This window comes from Stegodyphus dumicola, chromosome 12 (genome assembly GCF_044657685.1).
Source record: "Stegodyphus dumicola isolate Sdum_Otavi_A_Nest chromosome 12, ASM4465768v1".
NCBI lineage: Eukaryota > Metazoa > Arthropoda > Arachnida > Araneae > Eresidae > Stegodyphus > Stegodyphus dumicola.
The window spans coordinates 117,031,396-117,052,228 of NC_140779.1; the positions used below are offsets into that span (position 1 = coordinate 117,031,396).

The window sequence follows — 20,833 nt, forward strand, 5'->3', positions numbered from 1 at the left end:
AATATCTGATATGTACAGTATACGCTGCAAATGAGTTTTCATGATTAAAAAGGTTTATAGTGAAACGTATTCCAGGCATCTGCACTGCAAACATTGTAATAAACTCTTTATTTTGACACCTTAATTAATAAATTATTAGTTACGCAGAGATATTTTACATGTGTCTAATCATAACGCGTATATTAAAATTTATTTATGGGACTAAGATGTAAACATACAATAGACCACTTCAAGCACATTACATTTTCTGTGGTTATTTACAATCACCAATTTTATCTTTTAATTTTTTCCATTAATTTTGATGAAATTTTCCTTAAAAAATCAGAAAATAAAATCACTGCTTGGTATTAATAAATTTGGATCGATTTAAAGACATGTTATACGGCTGATAATGCTAAATAAAAGCGGAAGAATATAAACTTAACTTTGCTGAGCTTGAGAATACAGATACACGCGAATATCTTCTTCATTCGATAAATTTTCTTGGCACAATTTCTCTAAAATTGCGTGATTTCTGTAATGATAAAGGAAGTTGTACTAAATGATCGAATTGTTGGTTGCAGTTAATTTTTCTCTAAATATTCAGGATATGCCAATAAAAAGACTAAAGAATTCAAATAACACATATACGTATAAAAAAGTAAGGCATTCGTGCGTAAAATATCAGTTTCAATCCAAATCGTAATCCATTTTTCCTATTGGTAATGACTTTTTCATCGTATAAAATATCCCATATATTTCCTTTTCCATCTGCTACATCATATTTAGCGATAACTGAAGGCAATTCTCAGTGCATATACTGACAGGAATTTGATGCGGAAATAAAGCATACCTTTCCACAAAAACATCTATACGTTTTCGAAATAATAATTAATTCTTTGGAAGTAAAATAAATCTAAAATAGAACTGTATTTGCATTCTCTAATAATCTGTAAATAAATATAATAGTAACCATCGCATTTTCAGTAACAGAAGTAAAACACAAATACTCATACTGGTCAACATTCATGCTAATCAAGCATAACATTCTTATGCGTCTTTTTTTTTTCTATCTCTATAAACTTGTCGCCGTATTTCTATATGTATACATGTTTCCTTACCTTGTAAACGATCAAATAGAGCTATGGATTAAAACTAGATTTTCAGTATAATACTTTATCTAGCTTGAACAGAGCCCTAGGATTTTATTTGTTTTTCCTTCTATCATTCTCAATTTATTTACGTGACAAAGAAGCAAAAACAGAATCTCACTTATGATTTTTAACAACTTTTAAATTTAAAACACTTAAAGTTTTAGGGTAAGCTGTTACCATAGTTAAATACTTTTTCATTTGTGTTAGTTCGTCAAATGAAAGCTTTCAGTATTTACTTTTATTACAATGCTCAGAAATGATGCTAATTTGTGACTGAAAATTAACACTAGCAATCATTTTCCTATAACTCACAAAATATCTTTTTTATCTTCTTTTTCTTTTAAGCTTGTAAAGAATTTTATTTTTATCAATAATGTTGTATATTACGCATAACATAGTTTTAAAGGACATTCAACAAGTGAATGCTTTTCCGTACTATGTCTAAACATAATTATAAATATTATTTTTAATTCTTTTTACTTCCTTGTACGAAGTAAAAAGGAAGTATTGTAATCACGAAATGTTTCAGGCAGCATATTTCAACGAAAATATCCATTTTGACCGCTATCGAATGCAATTTAACGATGTTTTTGCGTGATATCTGTACGTAAGGACAGAATAAAATACTCTTTTCCTCCAAAAAAATTATAAAACTGTTTTAAAATTAATTCTGAAGAGAATTTTTCGTGGCGTCTGTACGAACGTATGTACGTACGTATCTCGCATAACTCAAAAACGAGTAGCCTCAGAACGTTGAAATTTTGTATATAGGACTGCTATAACATGTAGATGTGCACCTCGTATTTTGGTTGCAATCGGCCGCACCAAACGTATATAAATTAATTTATATATATATCCACTCTGTTACCCGGCTCAGTGATCTCAGTTTCTTTATTCTTATATGTTTGTAAATTGTACATTTTTTGCTTTAAAAATGATTGAATTATGTTGTTTTTATCTTCCGGTTAAAGATTTTATGGCTTTAGTAAATCTGTGTGCAATATTTTTAGAATTATCAGCAATTTTAAAGTTGTTTAATTGCCGCTAAGCCTATTTTTAATGGCGGCCATTGATGTTTACATTTGAAACAGGAGACTAGTGGATTTGTTGCCAATCTACAGAAACTTAACTTTGCAACAACAAAGATAACGCATTCATTTATTATTGCCAATTAAATCATAAATCATGCTTAATTCTTTCTGGAATCTTTTCGAGGAAATAAGTGTTTGAGATTTACTTCGTAATTTTTAATATAGATATTTTGAGTTTTTATGTATTTTTGCCTTCTCGCGAAGTGAGAACTGAATTAATTAAATGAGAAATACTCAATTGTCTGTGAAAAACTGTTTCTTTTTTGTTTTGTTTGCTTAATTTCTTTTATACATCATTCTAGCTTTATTATAGTATTTGAATAGAACATGTGGCAACGATTAGATAATTCTATTCTTTAAATGATATAAATTTTGTGCATTATGAGTTATAATATGAATGAAATATATACGTTACTGTTATATAATTATTGGATTATATAACAGTTAACTTAGCTTCCGTTATATAATTATTATATAAGTTAACTGTTATATAATTATTAATACTGTTAAGTGAATTTAGCGCCAAAGTGTCGCTATGGTAAACAAATACTAGAGTGAATTTTATTGAATGCATTTATTCTGTTGTGGTTTATGCGCTGTCGGCAAAGTAGATTTAATTCAATCCAATAAGTTTAAATGAAATGCAAGAAAAAATGCGTATAATTTAATATTCCAATTTAATATTCCAATAGAAGGAAGTCATGTGGTGTACACATCAGAATTTTTCTCTTTTACATTTATAAGGTATTTTTTCCCTCATTCCCGCATCCCTTCGTTGTATAAGTGGAAACACGCTCGATGCGTATTCAGGAAGTCTGGAGTTCCAATCACTGTGAAGGCTTTGCGGATTTCTTCAATTTCCTGGTTTCGAAAAACGTTCTAATGACGTCTCTACGTTATTAAGAAAGAATTATTCATTCCTTCAGACTTGCAATAATGTATTTTAGGATAAAAGCAATTGTAGATTTCTTTTGACTTAGCTTTTATGAGTGCCCATTTATTTCTTACTGAAACATAGAACTTCAATGTATGTTAATTTGTAGAATTTCTTTATTTTTAAACAAGCTGAATTATACTTGTATCTTACATTTCTTCGAAATCTCAGAAAATTCGGTTCACTTAATTCTCTATATACAAAGCATTCCATTCAGTCCATAAATTTGGCTGCTTAGGTAGTACTATAATACTCTTACAGCGTTAATAAATTTAATTGGAAAGTAAAATTTTATTTCTGGGTTAAACTCTTCATATATAGCTTTTTATCTTTCTTCTTCTTTTTTTTTTTTTTTTTTTTTTTTGGGGGGGGGGGTCATTTTAAATCAAAACGTTTGTTTAGTTTTGTGTATTTTCTCTTTTTTTATTTCAGGTAAATGTGTCCTTTGCTACTCTCTTGTACCTCAGGTGATAATCACACAATTTTCTTCCGTCATTCCTGATTTCATCGCTTAATTCTCTACAGATTTTTTTTTCTTTTGTCTAAAGTATAAATATGCACATTTCTTAGTTAATCCCAATAAAGATTTTTAAATAATGATTTTGCGGTGCTAAAGATGTAATTAATCACGGATTAGTACAGATTTCTTGCTGTAATAATTCGTGACCAATGTTCCGTTCGTGTCGTTTTTCTTCATTAATTTTTCCCTTGTTGCCTGAATACCATTTGTTATTTTACTAATTTTCACATTTCTCTTGTACGTACCATAGTAATTTTTTCTCGGAAAGAAATGGTAAAATTCACTAAATTATCGGAAGATAAATCAAGACATTTCGTGATGTTTTCTTTGCTTGAGATTTATTTGCTAATAATTCCTCGAAACCCTTTGCTGCCGCAGGAATTTTTATAACAGAATCTTCCGGACAAGAAGAAAAATTACTTCTTCTAAGTAGCAATAAAACTAGTGACTAAATAAATTCCGTTTTAAATTTTATAACAATAAAATTTCATCAATGTAATCATAATTGTTATTTGAGATCAAGATTTTCATTAAAGCGGACGGTGACTAGATGCATACATAGATTTGTGTGTACATAGATCTTTGTCATTTAGCGGCAAGTTCTTAAATTTGAGAAAAAAAAAAAAAAAAAACGTATTTTTAAATCGAAATTGTTTGTGAGCATTAAAAATCAATGAAATCTAATTAACTTTAGAAAGTGACATTTTCTTATATTTTTAGAGTCTCCAAAACTGAAGCATAATAGTTTAACGTCCAAACTTCTGGTTTGAAATTTGGTATAGAAAGAGTATTTATCACATAAGTTCTTATGGAAGGTAGTATTAAAATTATGGAAAATACATTAAATATGAAAAGTAACCTAACAATTCAAACAGAAATTTAAAATATATTACGAAAAACCGGAAGTTCTTATACATGTTCAACATTCAGGAAATCTTAAACAGTCCTAAAATTTCTTGAAAGTATTATTGAGAAACCATGTTAAGGCTATCTACGGAGAAGAAGGATGCATTCGGAAAGACTTTTTAAATAAAACTTACTCATATTCACATTACCAATGAAACAGTGGTGAAAATTCATATTGCGATAAAGTTACTGGGCTGCTCATACACCATAATGCGCTTTCAGCATCAGTTTATAAATCTGTGAGTTTGATGTAAATGATAAATAACTGGCTTTAATTACAAAAAGGAAACATGATAATCAAATTATTATTATCAGCAAGGAATTGTTGCATAACGGCTGTATGTTTTAAGACAAAACCCTATGTAGATGTTTGTAAACATGCTCTATATTTTAAGACATGCTCTATGTTTTAAGACATGCTGTATGTTTTTAGACATGTCCTATGTTTTAAAACATCCCTATGCTTTATGTTTTAAAACAAATTCCTAGGTAGTTTTAAGACAAATTCCTATGTAGATGCTATGTAGATTCTTAAGGAAATTGTTTCATATTTGCATTGCATGTAGGAAAATCAGAAAAACCCATGATATAAGGCCATTCATTTGTCGGGATTCGAAGCATGATGAATTTTCAGTGTTTAATAATCTTATTACAGCCCAGCCCTTAAAATATAATAATTCCGCAAAACCATTTCAGCTGTAATTTGTTGCCCATTATTCGTTTTTACGACAATGGCTACTTATTAAGTTAAGGATACTACAGCCCCAAAACAACTTAAGATGAGTAAATTTTACTATAGTTTCGGAGGTTAAATAGGATTTTCTTCAGCTGCGGGAATTTTGATTCCTTTAATGTTTCCAAAATGCATAGCCGAAGAAAAAATTAAATGCTTCTTTATTATCAAATGTATTAAAAACGATAATGATACAACATGTATATCACAAAATAAATTTTTAGTAAATGTTACCAAGTAAAGAGGCTAAAGTTCAAATATCCGCAAAATCTGAAAATTGTTTGGACTCCAAATATCAGCAAATTCAATTATCTAGATCACTCGTTGTTCTTTATAGGCGAAATAAAATTAAGCTTATTGTTAATTTATTTGCATTTTTATTGCATATTTCATTAAAATAATGAATTTATTAAAAAATGCAAATGCAAAAATCCAACCACGATGTTAAATGTTATTGTTTTACTGGAATAAAAATTAACGTCTTAGTTAATTTTATTTGAGGGGAAATAAGCTGTGTATGTTGTTTTAAGCAAACAAAAAATACGTTTTCTTTTTGTTTAGTAATAATGCAAGTAGTAATTCATTAAATTTTTTATATAAATAATAATAAAACATTGTCCGCTTAGTTTCAAGGCCTACTTAAAAATTGTATTTCGTCGTTTTATTTTAATTAAAATAGAAATGGTTGTGTGTTAAGGCAAACAAGAAGTGATTCAATTGTTTAATTATACAGGAGAAATCTGTAGTAGTAATGTGTGACTTTTTTAAAATATAATATGATAAACGATAAAATAGGTAAAATTCACGCACTCCATAAGAGTAAATAAATACAAATAAAGACAATGAGCCCGAATATTCCGAATTTTTAAATATCGATTTGTCTTTGGTTCCACTTCCTGTTGTATTATGTTGTTTCTTAGAAACGTCGGCATTTTATCCTTTAATCCTGAAGCATGTTTACGACTGTTTTCATTACTACTTTAAATGTCAATAGAGCGCAAATAGGTACATTAAATATGAATTCGATTTGTGACAAAATGTCATATGACCTAAATGTTTTTATTTCACACCTATCAAGCAAAAGTTAAAGAAAAAGCCCTTGACATTGATTTGTCCGAATAAATGCATAACTTTCCCTCTCATTACAGTACTCTAAAGTAACGATACGTAACAAAAAGCAACTTCGCTGTTGCGTAATATATTTAAACTTCTATTTTGTTATCAGTAAGAAATAATATGGCATGACGAAATTTTGCCCTAATTGAACTTGAAGGAGGAAAACTGTCGATATTCCTCGAAACCTAATCTTTAAACAACCTTGAATGAAAATAAGTGAATAATAATACGTCTATAGATTATATTTTTAAAGCGTCATGCAAAGAGCTGAGTTTTTATTAAATTATAGATTAGTAATTAAAATAAATTACTTTACATAGAGGAATCTAATGAATTCAAATGGCACTTGAAATGCATAAGAAAATAAAATATACTTTTTGTATTGGTCGAAAGCGTATAAAACTGCCTTTACTGTGTACTTACTTTTTTATTGTTAAGAATTCATTTTTCAGCAAGCCATTTGCTAAATTCTTCATAATTCTTGTTTTCGGGAAATGTATTAAGTCGTTTGGTGGCAAAAATATCTATCGAAAAATATTGTTAAATATTAATTTTTACCCTATTTCCCTCCATAAGTTATATCGTCGCTCAGTATGCTTTAGTAAATAAAAAAGTTCTTATATTCTTGAATATTTTGTATATTTATATTTTCAAAATTTATTTCTCGTACTTCATATAATAATGCACTCTACTGATACTTGAACAGATTCACACTCATATTGAATAGTAATAATATTAATTTTGGAAACAGTTTTTATTAACTTATAATGATATATATTATTATTCATTTTTCGTTTAATAATAATACACGTACTTAAAGCTGCAGTTTATAGTTAAAAGAGCACGAATTAACCAAAAGAAATAGAATATATTTTTTTTTTACTCTCCCAACGTAATTTTTAAAGCTGAAAACGCTCTATTATATTTGTCTGAGGCAGTGTAAGAGGTAGAGGGTAACTAAAAGTTGATCTACTTTAGATGTAAAAAATAATTTTCTATAGTTGATAGTTTTTAAAAAGCCTTTTATCAAATGATTATAATAATTTTAGTAAGTATCCTTACGGAAAATCTATAGAATTCTTCCCAGTAAATTTAAAACACGATGAATTCGTTCTCTCGTAACAGCATTGTAATGTAAATAAAATTGGGAAAAAAGCATTAAAAGTATTTTTTCTCTGCTAAAGCTGAGTCATAATATATAACCAATAACCTAGTTTTTTTCCCTTCCATACTAACGGTTTCACAAACGCAAATTTACCTACTGAAAACGAGAAATAACGAAATTTCTTTGCCTTTTGTCTCTGTCCTAATTCTTAACTTTCAACTTTTTCGGCGATAAAAACTTGAACGCTGTAATGGTCCGTTGGCGACACAGAAATCTAGCACAGAAAATAAATAACATTTTACGGAGAAAAAAACTTTCGAAAGATTTTAATATTTATTACCTACCTTTCTTTCTGAATGTCAGTTACTAAATGGAAAATACGCGTAGGCGTTGCAATCGCGTCAAAATGTCACTCCTGAAAAGATTATTTTTATTGTCTGAAAACCATTTCTTTTTATTAATAGCTTTTGAGTTATTAATGGGAAAAATAGAAGTAAAAGCATACGTCTTTAAATAATAATAAATAAAGTAATTTAATTGTTTTAGTCACCATCTGTCATCTTAAAAGAATCTGCTTGAACAATTATTTAATTTACGTTTAATATTTGCAATTTTTTCTTATATTCAGCCATATCAACACTGAGCCTCTAAGATATCCTAGTCAAAATATGTTATTCTACCTGTTAAAATCTAGAACAGAAACTAAAGTAAACGGCGCAGGAAATAAATTGTATCAGATTGTTTTGAAATTAGATTTATACATCTGAAACACCGAAAGATGAACGATTCCTTGGTGTGGAATGTAAAGTTACCTGTATAAGAAATCCCTTGATTTGCAACTGAGATACTTATATCTTTTATTACCACTTCAGGTTCTTTTTTAAATTAATATGGGGTATATACATCAAGCAGATACTGCTGAATATAAAGAAAGAAATTTACAGTTTTTTTTCCCTCCGCTGCTTTTAACATCGCTCTTTTTTATCTCTAATTTTCTTTTTTGCTCCTGGTTTAGCACAAACTTTAGCAAAGTAGAAATAGTCACTTATTTCTGTCAAAATCCAATGTATCTGAAAAAAGCGAACCTAAGTTATCAATTTTTTGAAACTTTTGCCATGTATATGGAAAACAAAAATAGAAGAACAAGGTCCTACTAAATTACTGATAGTCAGATTATATATTTTGGTTTATCTTCTTTCTGTCTAGGCACAAATGCTTAGTTGTGCCTTTTAAAAAATATTTAGAAGTGCTTAGGAGAGACATCCTGTAGAATTGCGCACATCTGAGAAGATTCTAGACTCCATTTTTGATATCTGTACGGAGATAATGATATTGAAATTTTTTTCGAAATAGTTATGGGTTAATTTCTACTCCTGTTAAGATAAAATAAATTACAGAGGATAATAAAATATCAAAAATCTCCTTTAAGTGCTGCATGATACTTTCATTCACTACATTTAATTAATATATCTGTTTGCATTGCACATGCGAGCATGTGCTAATTGTGATAATATACAGCCCAGAATACATAATTATATTTAAACTTGTAACACTAACTAGGTTCCTAACTATTGGAACAACATTTATCATATAAAACTGAAACTCGTAGCTTCACAAATATCTTACACGTTTGAAATATTTCACGGATTGGACTTCTGTTATTATTACGTTCATTTATTATGTTATTTGTTACAAAAATAAAACTGATTTCATTTTTTTATGTATTCATACTCTTTTCTTTCGTTGCAGGTGCTCCTACATTAGAAGCGACCCCTCTAGAGCCCCTGCTGGCAGTGGCTGGGGATGCTGTTCTTATAGACTGCGTAGTCAAAAATCTGCAAAATTATACGGTACGTATTTTAAAGCTTATCAACTGCATGATTCATATTAACATCAAAATTCATAATGACACACCGTGTGGGATATAAAACAATTCTTTGTTTTACATCGTACACATATTTAGAGAAGTTTAATTAATTTTAAAAACTTAAATGCTAAAATATGAGACTTTAAATTAACAAATTGCTTATTCCATATTTTTATGGATTTCGTAATGAAACTAGTGTAACTTTCCTATACTCATATGAAATTTCTTTGCCAGATAATATGGAGAAGAGTCGTTCCAGGCTCAAACAAAACAGAAATTTTAAGCGCAGGTGAAGTCCGTATCATACCTGATTCCAGGTTTTCTCTGCTGCACCAAAAAGGTATCTCCTTTATTATTCTACTAAAAGCTCAGATTTCCTAAAAATATCTAGAAAAATCAAAAAGATATCTAGAAAAATATCTAGAAAAATCAAAAAGTCAGAAATAATTCATTGTCATTTTATTAAAGCTCTTGTTTTATTATTCTAGGCCATGAAACATGGGTGCTGCAGATACAAAAAGCACAAGTGAATGATTCGGGAAGATATATCTGCGAGGTGAACACAAATCCCAGAATGCAGATATACCGACTTCTTTCGGGTCAGTTCCTCTTTTCTTTAAAACATAAAACAGTACTTCAAAACAGAAAATACCTTTTCTGAAACGGTTTTCTCAGCTTTCGATATAAAGACTTACGTACCACTATAATGACTTGAGTTTTGGCTGGAATTTAAACGCAAGTCCCTTCTTCAGTCCATATAAGTACTTTATCCTTAAGCTACCAAGGCTCGAATAATTTCTAATTTATTACGTGATCTGAAACCTCCTTTGACCTTGAGTTAAAACAAAATTGATTGAATTCACTCTTCACGCTTCCCCTTCTGTTAAAAGCAGGGCATAATGTTAGTAAAATTCTAGTTCGTTAGAGAAGGATCTATGTGCAATCAGCATTAATTTTAAAAAGTCTCTATTCATAATATTTTTCTTTAAGGATTCATCTCTCTATTTTATACTGGGACGATAAGAAGTTATAATTTGCTTTTCGTTGTTTGTCATTCTTCAGTTCAATGTGATTTGCTTATATTTATTAAGAAATGACTATTTGCAAAGTGAATATAGTATGTTCTAATTTATTATAATAAAAATACTATTCAATGTGTATCTTCATTATCTCAAATAAAATGTTAACGTATAATTTCAAGAACATTCCATGTAGTTTTATTTCAGTTTTTTAATCTTCATTTGGATCTTTCAAAACTCGGTTTCAAAAATAGAGACAAAAAGTTCCAATGAAACTTTTATCGTATTTATTCCTTTTGAAAAACATACGTTCAAAATCACGATATCTTCTTCCTTTGAAAAAATTTGATAGTAGAAATATTTCCAGCCTAGTCTTCGACTTAATATATATGTTATGCTATAAAATTTCTAATCCTCAGTTATAATTATAGGTAACTGATTATTTGTTTATTTTTTTACAGTAGTAGAAAGGATACCTAGTAATAATAAAGCATTTCCTGTGGATCATAATTATACGAGTAAGTTCCTATTTATAATTTAGTACGGGTAATGGATTATTGTATCTCTGTGATTAAATAATTTCGCAACAATTTAGAAATTATTATACATTTCCAATTTTTTATAATAATAATTGTTAAAAATAATCAGTTTTAAGAAAATAAATTAAAGCCGTGATAGATATTCTCAACTCAGTAGCAAAATAATAAGAACAATTTTGATGCCCACGTTAATACACTGGTATCCAAATTTAAGAGAAAAAATATAAATTTTCAAGACTTATCGGGCAGAATTTAATGAAATTTAATATGGATATACAGCAATTTAACGCATACAGTAATTAAAGTACCTACTCAAGATACCGCCTTTCGCTAATGATGTTACAAGATTTTGTTACAACATCAATTTTCGGCCTTCCCACTTTCATTAACGAAAGTCACTATCATGAGGGGGTACCTTCATAAAACGCTATATTATGTTGCTGTATATTGCAGATAAAGTTGGATTTATGTTTTGATCAGCGTAAAATAAAACTCTGTCCTGCAGTGACAGGAATACCAATTGAACTCACGGCATTGAAAGTCTATTTCCTATAGATGGAATGATAAATTCATAAAAACATATAAAAATTTTAAAACGTATTATTGTGCCATTCTTGAAAAGCTTTTTAGGAACATTTCAACATGGCTTGGTTCCATGCCGCAATTCGAAATATGTCAGAAGGTTCATGTTGGAAAATAAAATTATTGTGCTAGACTTGCCTGGAAATTCACCAGACTTAAATCCGATCGAAAACTCGATCTTAAGGAACATCTTAGCAAAAGGGACTGTACAACAATATAGCGCACGATTAAGAACGCTAATAAAAATGTAGTTCTATGATAGAGAAATAAAAACTATATGCGCAAATGCATTTTAGAGGTAATGTCTGCTAAAGGAGGACATATTTCCTATTTTATTATTATTACTCTATATGAAGGTATTTATGTAAATTATTTAAAAAATCTCTTTGTTCCAATTAATTTGCACACGAAGTACTTTCTCGTTTTAATTCAGTTTTGAAAAATTCAAAAAAAAATGTGTTTACTCTCTTAATGTTTAACACCAAGGTTAAAAAATAGGTTCCTTCGTGGTTCCTCTATAAATAATCAAAAAAAAAAAATAAATAAATACGTTAATTACTTTTTTAATGATTAATTTAATTTAAATCTGTAAAAACCTATCTAATAGAATTTAGTTTAAAAGACTTTCAAAATTCTGATTATTTTCGTTTCAAAAACAGAATATTCTTTCTGTCTGAATTCAAACTAGGTTCCAAATTTCAAATAAATTAGACTATAGTTCTGTAGATAAGCAGCTGTAGTGATTTTTTTTTCATTCTCATAATCTTCTCTTACAGTAGGTTACTTATACACCTTTTAAAACAAAGCAATATTTTATTAATTCTGAAACTAATGACGAATATCTAAAATTAAAATTGCATACTAATTTTAATTATGAACGAATAGTATGGTATATCAATATCTGTAAATGTTCGTATGGAAACTTCCAATTTAATGGTATCATTTGGGAGATATGTAAAGAATTGCTTCTATATACTTGTCAATAAATTCATCCCACATTTACAGACCTAATGGGTTATTTATAAATCAACGATCTATTTTCTACATAACGGATGCTGTTTTCGTATTTGATGCGGATCATAATCGATCATTTAAAACATTTTATTTTAATATATTCTGAAATTTCAATTTGTGATATTCCTATAGAATTAGTTCAGAATCACACATTGCTCAGTATACGTTAAAACCTCATTTCGCGATTTCCAAAATTATCTCTAAGCTCTGATTCTTTACAAAATTAGTATATTAAATATTAGAACATGCGTTACACCTTGTTGTTTTATTTATTGTTTAATTGTTTAGTTGTTGTAATAATTTAATTTTTTTTTATTTAAAGGAATTTATTTGACACATCAAACTTTAGAATTTTAATTGCATAGTACTGGGATATTTCAAGCAATTTATTAAATATATATCTTGTTGCTGCTTTCTATGTGCTTTGTATATCGATTTAGATTGCTGTGTGAAAAATGGAGTGCCAACATTTTGTCGAGAATTCTGCAGCTTACAATCTGTGATAATGGGCGGCCAATCCAATCCTTGGCAATGCATGGACCATTTACCAAAAATAACAAAGTGTCTTACAGGTAAAACCCTTATTTATTTTAGCAAAACGGATTTAGTTATCTTATATTTAAATTTATGTAGGAATATCGCTTTATCTTTAATTTGGTCTCTAATTTTGTTAAGTTGTTAAGGAATTGCATATAGGCACTTGCAACAGCCCATTGGATTTTTAAACATATTTATTTAACTGAGAACAATAAACCTCTTTTATTCATTTACTTGCACTTTTTGAGCTTTATCAAAAAGTTCTAATATCTTTTTTGTCTTCCTAAATGCAGTTTGACATCTCTAAATGTTCGTATGGAAACTTCCAATTTAATGGTATCATTTGGGAGATATGTAAAGAATTGCTTCTATATACTTGTCAATAAACTCATTACATTAGTTTCATCATATCTGAATCTTTTAAACTACTTCTAACAAAAATAAAAAGACAAAGGAAAATCTGAAAGGTTTCAGGTTTTTAATTACGTCCAAAAGGGCGTTTTTTTAACATTTTTCACGCGCTGCAGATAATTTTTTTTTTTTTTTTTTCCTGTACAACGTTGCAATTGCTCGCTATGAAATCCTTGAGTCTGCTACTCAAAAATTCGTTGACGTTTTACAAAATATGAAACGGATAATAAAACAAATTCCAAATTTGGACTTCCATATGCCCATATTTGCAGTAGGATTACGTCATTCAAAATTCGATGGTTCTAGGTACCGTTGTTTTATCACAATGCGAGAAACATACATACGTTTATGCAGATTCTTCATTATTTAATTTCTTCAAATATAATACAGGGCGATAATATTTGGTAGCAACAGTTTAAAAAGTGAAACGGACACTCAGAGTGATTCGACACAAAATCGCGAAACGAGAACAATAGTCCCTCACGGACAAAGCCTCTTTGGACTAACAATGTTCACTCAAAAGATTTCGCTTATGATCTGTTTTGTTTTCGCAATAAACAAAACAGATCATACATGCATTTTATCATACCCCACTTGTAATAAAACTGAAGTTACATTATGACTTAAGGTGTGGTAGATAAACTACGAGTAAATTCTTTTTTAGATTTATAAAAGGGGGGAGAGAGAGAGAAGAAAAGAAAAAGAATGAAAAAAGAAGAACAAAACTTTTGACTCTCGGTTGTTTTTACTTATTAACAAACCAGCAAACTTCTGCAAGCATCTAATAATTATTATTCAAAAAAACTGAAAATGGTTTTTAAAATCTTCCCTTTGGTTGTGATTACTTCCAAAAAGATCTACTTTGTATCATTCGCGTATGTATATATATTGTAAACTTTTATTACAGTGGCCAAAGATTGGCAAATTGTACTTTGGATGAATCGTATAACATTATTTTCATACAAAGCAACACATATGTTAAAATTTTATCGAAGAAAATTAATTTTCTGTTCTTCACTTTTTTACGCAGATGGACGCAACCACACTCCTTGTTGTGTAAAACAGAATATTCCAGAAGTCTGCCGATCGGTGTGTTCCGGAAATTACGCATTGACCACTGTTCGGCAGCATTACTCCTGCATGGATTACACAGTGCCAACGTTATCCTGTATTGCTGAAGGAATAGGTAAATATCGGTATTTTGGGAATCTTTCCAAAAGAAATTTCGTAAGTTTTTAAACTTGTACCCGACAAGTAACTTTTACTTTTTCATCTGTAAAAATAATCTCCAATTGGTACCAAGATAGTTGCATTAATACCTAAATACAACCTATAAAAGTTCAACAAACATTTTGGATGCATAAATTTATTGATGATCTGTCAGACTTATTCCAAAATTGCTTAATTAATAACTTTTAAATGCTTACTTTTGAACTCAACTAAAATACGGTCACCCTAATATGACTGACATTTTAAGACAAATATATTTTTATGTTTTTAACTCAGTATAAATTCTTTCAAATTTTTAAATGTGCGTACCGGACAAGATGTGTACTTGCTTTTCTATAAAATCAGTAATTTTTAATTTGTTTTAAAAGCAATAAAAAATTTTTGTAGAGTTACTACCAGGCCCGCCTCAAGAAGTAACCGTCGAAGCTATTTCAGACTCTGAATTGAAAATAAAATGGATGCCACCACTTCAAGATATACCTGTAGAGAAGTATCATATTAATCTTACGTTGGTTAAAGAACTAAGCGATTTACAAGAACTGGAATCGGGAATGGTAATCTAATTTGATTATTTAATCTAATTTATTAATTATGTGTTTTCCTAAATTTATTAGAATCACACATTTAAACTTTTTTTAACATTAAAATTGATATTATGTATTTATAAACAGTATTTCAAGCGTATTTATAAATACCATAATGTGATTACTAATTATTTACATTATCTCATTTTATAAGGTTGATCAGAAAAAAGTCAATAAAATGCAGAAAAGTGGATCACCAAATTCAGTGAAAACTTTCATGACTGTTCTTGTAAGTAATTGGATTGCGCTAGTTTTATGAAAACGCTCTTTTTTATCACTTTTATTACACGTACTTGAGAATAAGATTCAAGTAATTTGTGTAATCTATCATCTTAACATGAGGAACAACGATGAAAAATATTACTAATGGGATTTATTCGAGATTTTTTTCATTTTCTGGCTGGAGATACTTGAGATCAGTACCTAGAAACTAGTACCAGACTTTCTAAGAACTTGATGTATAATGTCAATAACAAGGAATTACTAGCTATCTTAATGAAGTAATAGGCAGTAAAATAAAGCTGAAACTTATTCATATGGGGACTGTGTAAAATACCCACATTCTTTTCTTAAGACCTTGATCTTACAATTGACTTTACGTATTCATTAATACTAAAGTAGATTTCTCAATACAGGCAGACGAACATACTTATTTTTACCAAAACCATCAAGGAATTTAATAACTTCAAATAATGCAATAACTTATTTCCTTACCTCACATGGACCTTATAGTTCATATCTTCATCGTTTTGGCTTCCATCATACTGACAACTGCATCTGTGGCTCAATAGGAACAATAGATCATTATAAATGTTCGAATGTTCAATAAACCAAACATCTCCACTTTCGCCCCTTCACAGCTGTGAACGCACAAATCTGGTTGAAACAACTTCTTAAAAGTAATTTCCTTCGTAATAAACTGCATGGTTTAACCAAATATCTAATAGAAAACTGTGAACATTTAAAAGGAACATAAAGTCAACCCAAGATTCAAGATATTTCATGCTTCAACATATTTCATATTTCAAGATATTTCATCTCATTAGCTTTTACAGTACTTTCATATTAGAATTAATTAATTTTTATGTATATTTATCAAAATATTTCTTATTACTTTATTTAATGTATATATTTATGTACAATATTTAATGTATATATCCAAATTTCATATATTATAAAATTTAAATAAACATGGTCCCACTGAGTGAGCAATAAAGCTGAAAGTCTTCTTGGCGGAACAGCTGCTCACCCACTGGTCTCCTGTAGGTATGTGTACCGTCCAATTTTTACAACAGTAAAATTGGTGCCCATTTCTAATTTAATCAGCAGTTCGATTTCATACTAAAATCTATTTATGCATCAGCTCTTTCTAAATATTCTGCACGAAAGAGCTCAGCTATCGTACTTTTAGAATGTTGGAGATGCTGAAGCAAGAAGAATCATATGTTGCATAAATTTGCATGACTAGAACTGCAAGAGTGAAAATGACTAAGGTTTATAAGATCTAGCCTTTTTAGGTCGTATAAACTAAACTAGATCCTGCAAATGAACCAGGCGAATTTTCGCACAGACATGAATTAAATATCAGCACAGAAGAAGGGTGAAAATAACCCTTTATTAATTCAACTCAGAACAGAAAGGCGTATACTTCATGCTTTACATTAACACCGACCACCTGCAGTGGAACTTAAACGTTATAGCATAAATAAATTCAATTCTAAATAGAACAGTGCTGGATTAGCACGTTAAGTTATGGCTAACTTAGGTTGACTCAACAAAACCTAACAGGCGTGACATATATCCGAAATGGCCAAGGGGCATACTAGCGTGTCAGCGAGATAAGCAATGAAACGTGCGCTGGCTAGCGAAAACACGCTCTGAATAAACTCAAAGATTCACCCGTTTAAATACTCACTTCACTTTAACTGTACATCCTGGCGAGGAAATGCGAGGGGAAGTTGAAGAGTTCAGGAACGATAACAAAAATTTAAATAAGATGTTAGTTAACTAAGGGAAAGCTACAGGTTTGGTTTATTTCGTTATAGCAAAGCCCACTACGGCTTCTACCTAAGGGGAGGATGCCTTCGTGGAGGGTTTTCTGAGTGAAGTAGACTCGTATTTACGTTACATATGGAAAAACCATGAAAACGACCATGTAACCAGCCGTTCACCTGAAATCGAGCTTGGATCGAATTCCCAGTATTCCGCTCGACCGCTGATAAAACATTGCAGAAGTGAAAAAGGAGAACTCTATGTATCATTGTACAACAAACATGTGATAATTTATAGCTACTTGCGCTATATATTGACAAAATGTGAAAACAGCCATGAAATACTTTCCTTAAAAACTGAAGACGGATTAGAATTGGGATCATTGACTAGAACTGAACATTTTTTATTAATTTCAACAGATGGCGCCAGTTGGTTTGTTTTTCTAGTCTGGTGACACTAGTCTAGTAAAGTCTGGTGAGATAAACTCAGTGTGAGATTTTTATACATAGAAAGAAGCTTTTAAGGATTCATTTAGTTCCACTAAGTTATTTTATGTTAATTTGCTTTTCTGTCCTTCACGCTACCCATTTTCCTACCAGAATGCACATTTCTAGCTCGCGTATATTCAAATGAGGTTGAAGGGAGATAACAGATTTAAAGGGAGGTTTTAGAGGGTAGAATTAGAGCGAGTTTCACCTGCTTAAGACCACATTATTAAGTTATTTAATTGTCTTGAGAACTGTATTCTGCGGCGTTGCGTTACTCTCGCCATTAGGCTTATCACGCTAACTTTAGGTCAGTGTTAACTTGCGCATCTCTCTATCATCTCTTTAAGTAAGTTAGCTGTTGAGCTAACTTACTTTTACTTAGTTAAGTCAAATTCAATAGTATTTATTTAAATACTAAGTATTACTTCATAAGTACTGGCTATTCTGTAAGCAAGAGCGATGCCTTCCGTTAAACTTTTATTTGAGTTAAATAAAAGGGTCCTTTACACCTTTTCTCCCTTACAAAACATAGTGATAATTCACATAATATCTTAGAAGTTTCGTACATTTGATGCTACCAAAGAACACGAGACTTCATAAAGTTAATAGAAAAATTGTCGCAAAATATGTTAACAACAAAACAGTTGTTTGTGTTAAACTCTACAGAATAAAAGAGTACCAGAAAAATAGAATAGAATTAATTAGGTTACGCAAAAATTAGACTCACTCTCAGACAACAAAGTTATGAAAATAAATAGTTATTCACAGAATTTCTTTTCACTTGCAAGTCCTGTTTTAATTGTCGTGGATCCACTAATTTCCAAAAATCAGAAATTTTAATTTGTCGTTATGTCCTAAGTGTCTCCGAAAAATCTCAAATAATGATCGAGGCATTTGAAACAAATATAAACTGACATAAATTAGCAGAGATATTCATTCTCGAATATCTTTGCGAATTTCGCACGATAAATAAGACATAATTTTTTACTTAATTTATCAAATCAAAATGAATATTTGAATATTTAAATAATTGGAATTTTTCTGTGAAGACCTTATAAACATTTAATATTTTTATTTACAGGGTCATCTCCTCCACAATATTGAAACTATTTTCATAAAATGATTACATTATTTATAAGGAACTCTGTAAGTGAAAATATATTCTAGAATCAATATTTAAGGAAATAAAATCTGTAGCCCCCCTTTTTAGCACTATGTGTAACGCAGAAACATCTTCTTGAAACAGTCATTTAAGATATTCTGAAACTATTTAGTTTTCAGACTCACTCATTAAAGCAAGCTTGATGATTTCTGAATGCTGGTTTGGCCTCATCAGTTATATTCTCTAGTCATATTACTAATAAAAATTTCATTTATTTCTTTCATATATTAAATACGATATATTTCATATTTTAAATGCAATACAATTAAATATGGTTTCCTGCAAATAAACTGCATTCTTGTACCTTCAGGTTGATGGCAACAAAACTAGTTATGTTGCAAGTGGTCTACAGCCAGTAACGATGTATGAAATCCAAATAACATCCGAAAATTCTCATGGTAAAAGTATGCCGACGAATGCTGTACGTGCTATTACTTTAGCTTCACCCAACCAGGATTCAGAACCTTCTGGTGCAAATGAAACTTATTTTGCCCACTTGCCAAATATTACAAAATGCTGCCAAGAGAAAGGTGTACCAGAAGGTAAATGTTTGAGGAGTTTGTGCGATCCTGCTGATGATGAAGACACAAGGTAATATAACAAAAACTTTCAAGGGAATAACATATTTATATGCAATTTACTTAAGATTACAGAGCTCTGTGTTTTTGAATAATTTTTACTTAAATTTATATCTGAAGAGAAATAAATAATTGTATCTTTTTTAAAATTAAGCTATAATTAAAATACATAACTTCAATAAATATACGAAATTAAGTTGTATAGTTTATTACTTTTTAATGAAAAGATCAGTTAATGTAATGGAAAAAAAACTTGATTAAAACTATTAATTTAAAGGAAGTCTTCTTTTGTGAACTGCCAGGAAGAAATAAGTAGTAGCTTTGCGAATGCCAGATATGATGAAGTCTTATTCGAATTTGTTATTCTAATTCTTAATTAATCTTTTACTTAAAATTAAAAATTTTAATCTTTTTTACCAAATATTATCAATAATTTAAGATAACTCTATTAAAAAGTTAAAGTAGCTGCTCTTAAACATAGCGTGCGATATTACCTAAAATTTGGTTTTGCATTCGTGCAGAAACATTACTATAAATGTGATTACCTCAAATTCAGGGAAGTAAACAATTAAGAAGCTTATCCTTCAAAATTTTTTAGGCAATATTCCTTGTAAAGCTACATTATGTTAATCTAAGCAGTTATTATGATTTGGATCTTTACTGTCACTTCTCCTTTCCATTTCCCTAACAGAATGCAGCTCAGGTTTGAGAGTATTTAAAAGGTGAGGTTTTTCAGATTGTAATGTCCCAATCACATTATGCTTCGGTTACGCGGGACTTGACGTCGAAAGGGACAATTCTCAGAACCCGCATAATTCCAAGAAACTCACGTAGCTAGGTTACCATTTTCACTTACTACAAAGACTTGAATGCCAAACACTAATCGATTATCGCTCAGATTGGGATCACGTGATGCTTCAGAAGCAGAACTTTCGTCTGATCGGTTGTCTCTACCCGGGACAGTGGTCCAGGCGAGACATTTTCGGTGAGGTTTAAAAAACTCCTGCATAGCCGCAACATAGTTTCCTTAGCTAGGCGGGACGTCGCTTCAGGCGAGGCTCTTTTTTCTAGGAAGCCTTCCGGTTAAATCAGTGCCTCCAGAATCTCGTTTCTCAGAAAAGTCCCGTCTAGCCGGGACTGTAGCCAAGTGTGATAACCTCTTTAGACAAAGCATGTTTCTGCCTCACGAGGCCACATTACTAGGTATCTGCTAGATCAGATAAGACTGTATTATTCGGCTTTGCGTTATAGCTGCCGTCATTTTGTTATACCGGTGAAAAGTATTTTAGCTA

The 20,833-nt window shown here is 30.1% G+C and overlaps 1 protein-coding gene across 1 annotated transcript in view; it reads left to right on the plus strand.

Annotated features, from left to right (window-relative positions):
* The window catches only part of LOC118185349 (Ig-like and fibronectin type-III domain-containing protein 1), a 144,026-nt gene that overhangs the window by 77,492 nt on the left and 45,701 nt on the right, over window positions 1-20,833 (plus strand). Inside the window, exons 3-11 of the mRNA XM_085806864.1 lie at window positions 9,288-9,388; window positions 9,640-9,745; window positions 9,894-10,004; window positions 10,886-10,942; window positions 13,000-13,131; window positions 14,538-14,693; window positions 15,125-15,291; window positions 15,476-15,550; window positions 19,274-19,554. Of these exons, the coding sequence (XP_085662990.1) occupies window positions 9,288-9,388; window positions 9,640-9,745; window positions 9,894-10,004; window positions 10,886-10,942; window positions 13,000-13,131; window positions 14,538-14,693; window positions 15,125-15,291; window positions 15,476-15,550; window positions 19,274-19,554 (1,186 nt within the window). The remainder of the gene's footprint in view (window positions 1-9,287; window positions 9,389-9,639; window positions 9,746-9,893; window positions 10,005-10,885; window positions 10,943-12,999; window positions 13,132-14,537; window positions 14,694-15,124; window positions 15,292-15,475; window positions 15,551-19,273; window positions 19,555-20,833) is intronic.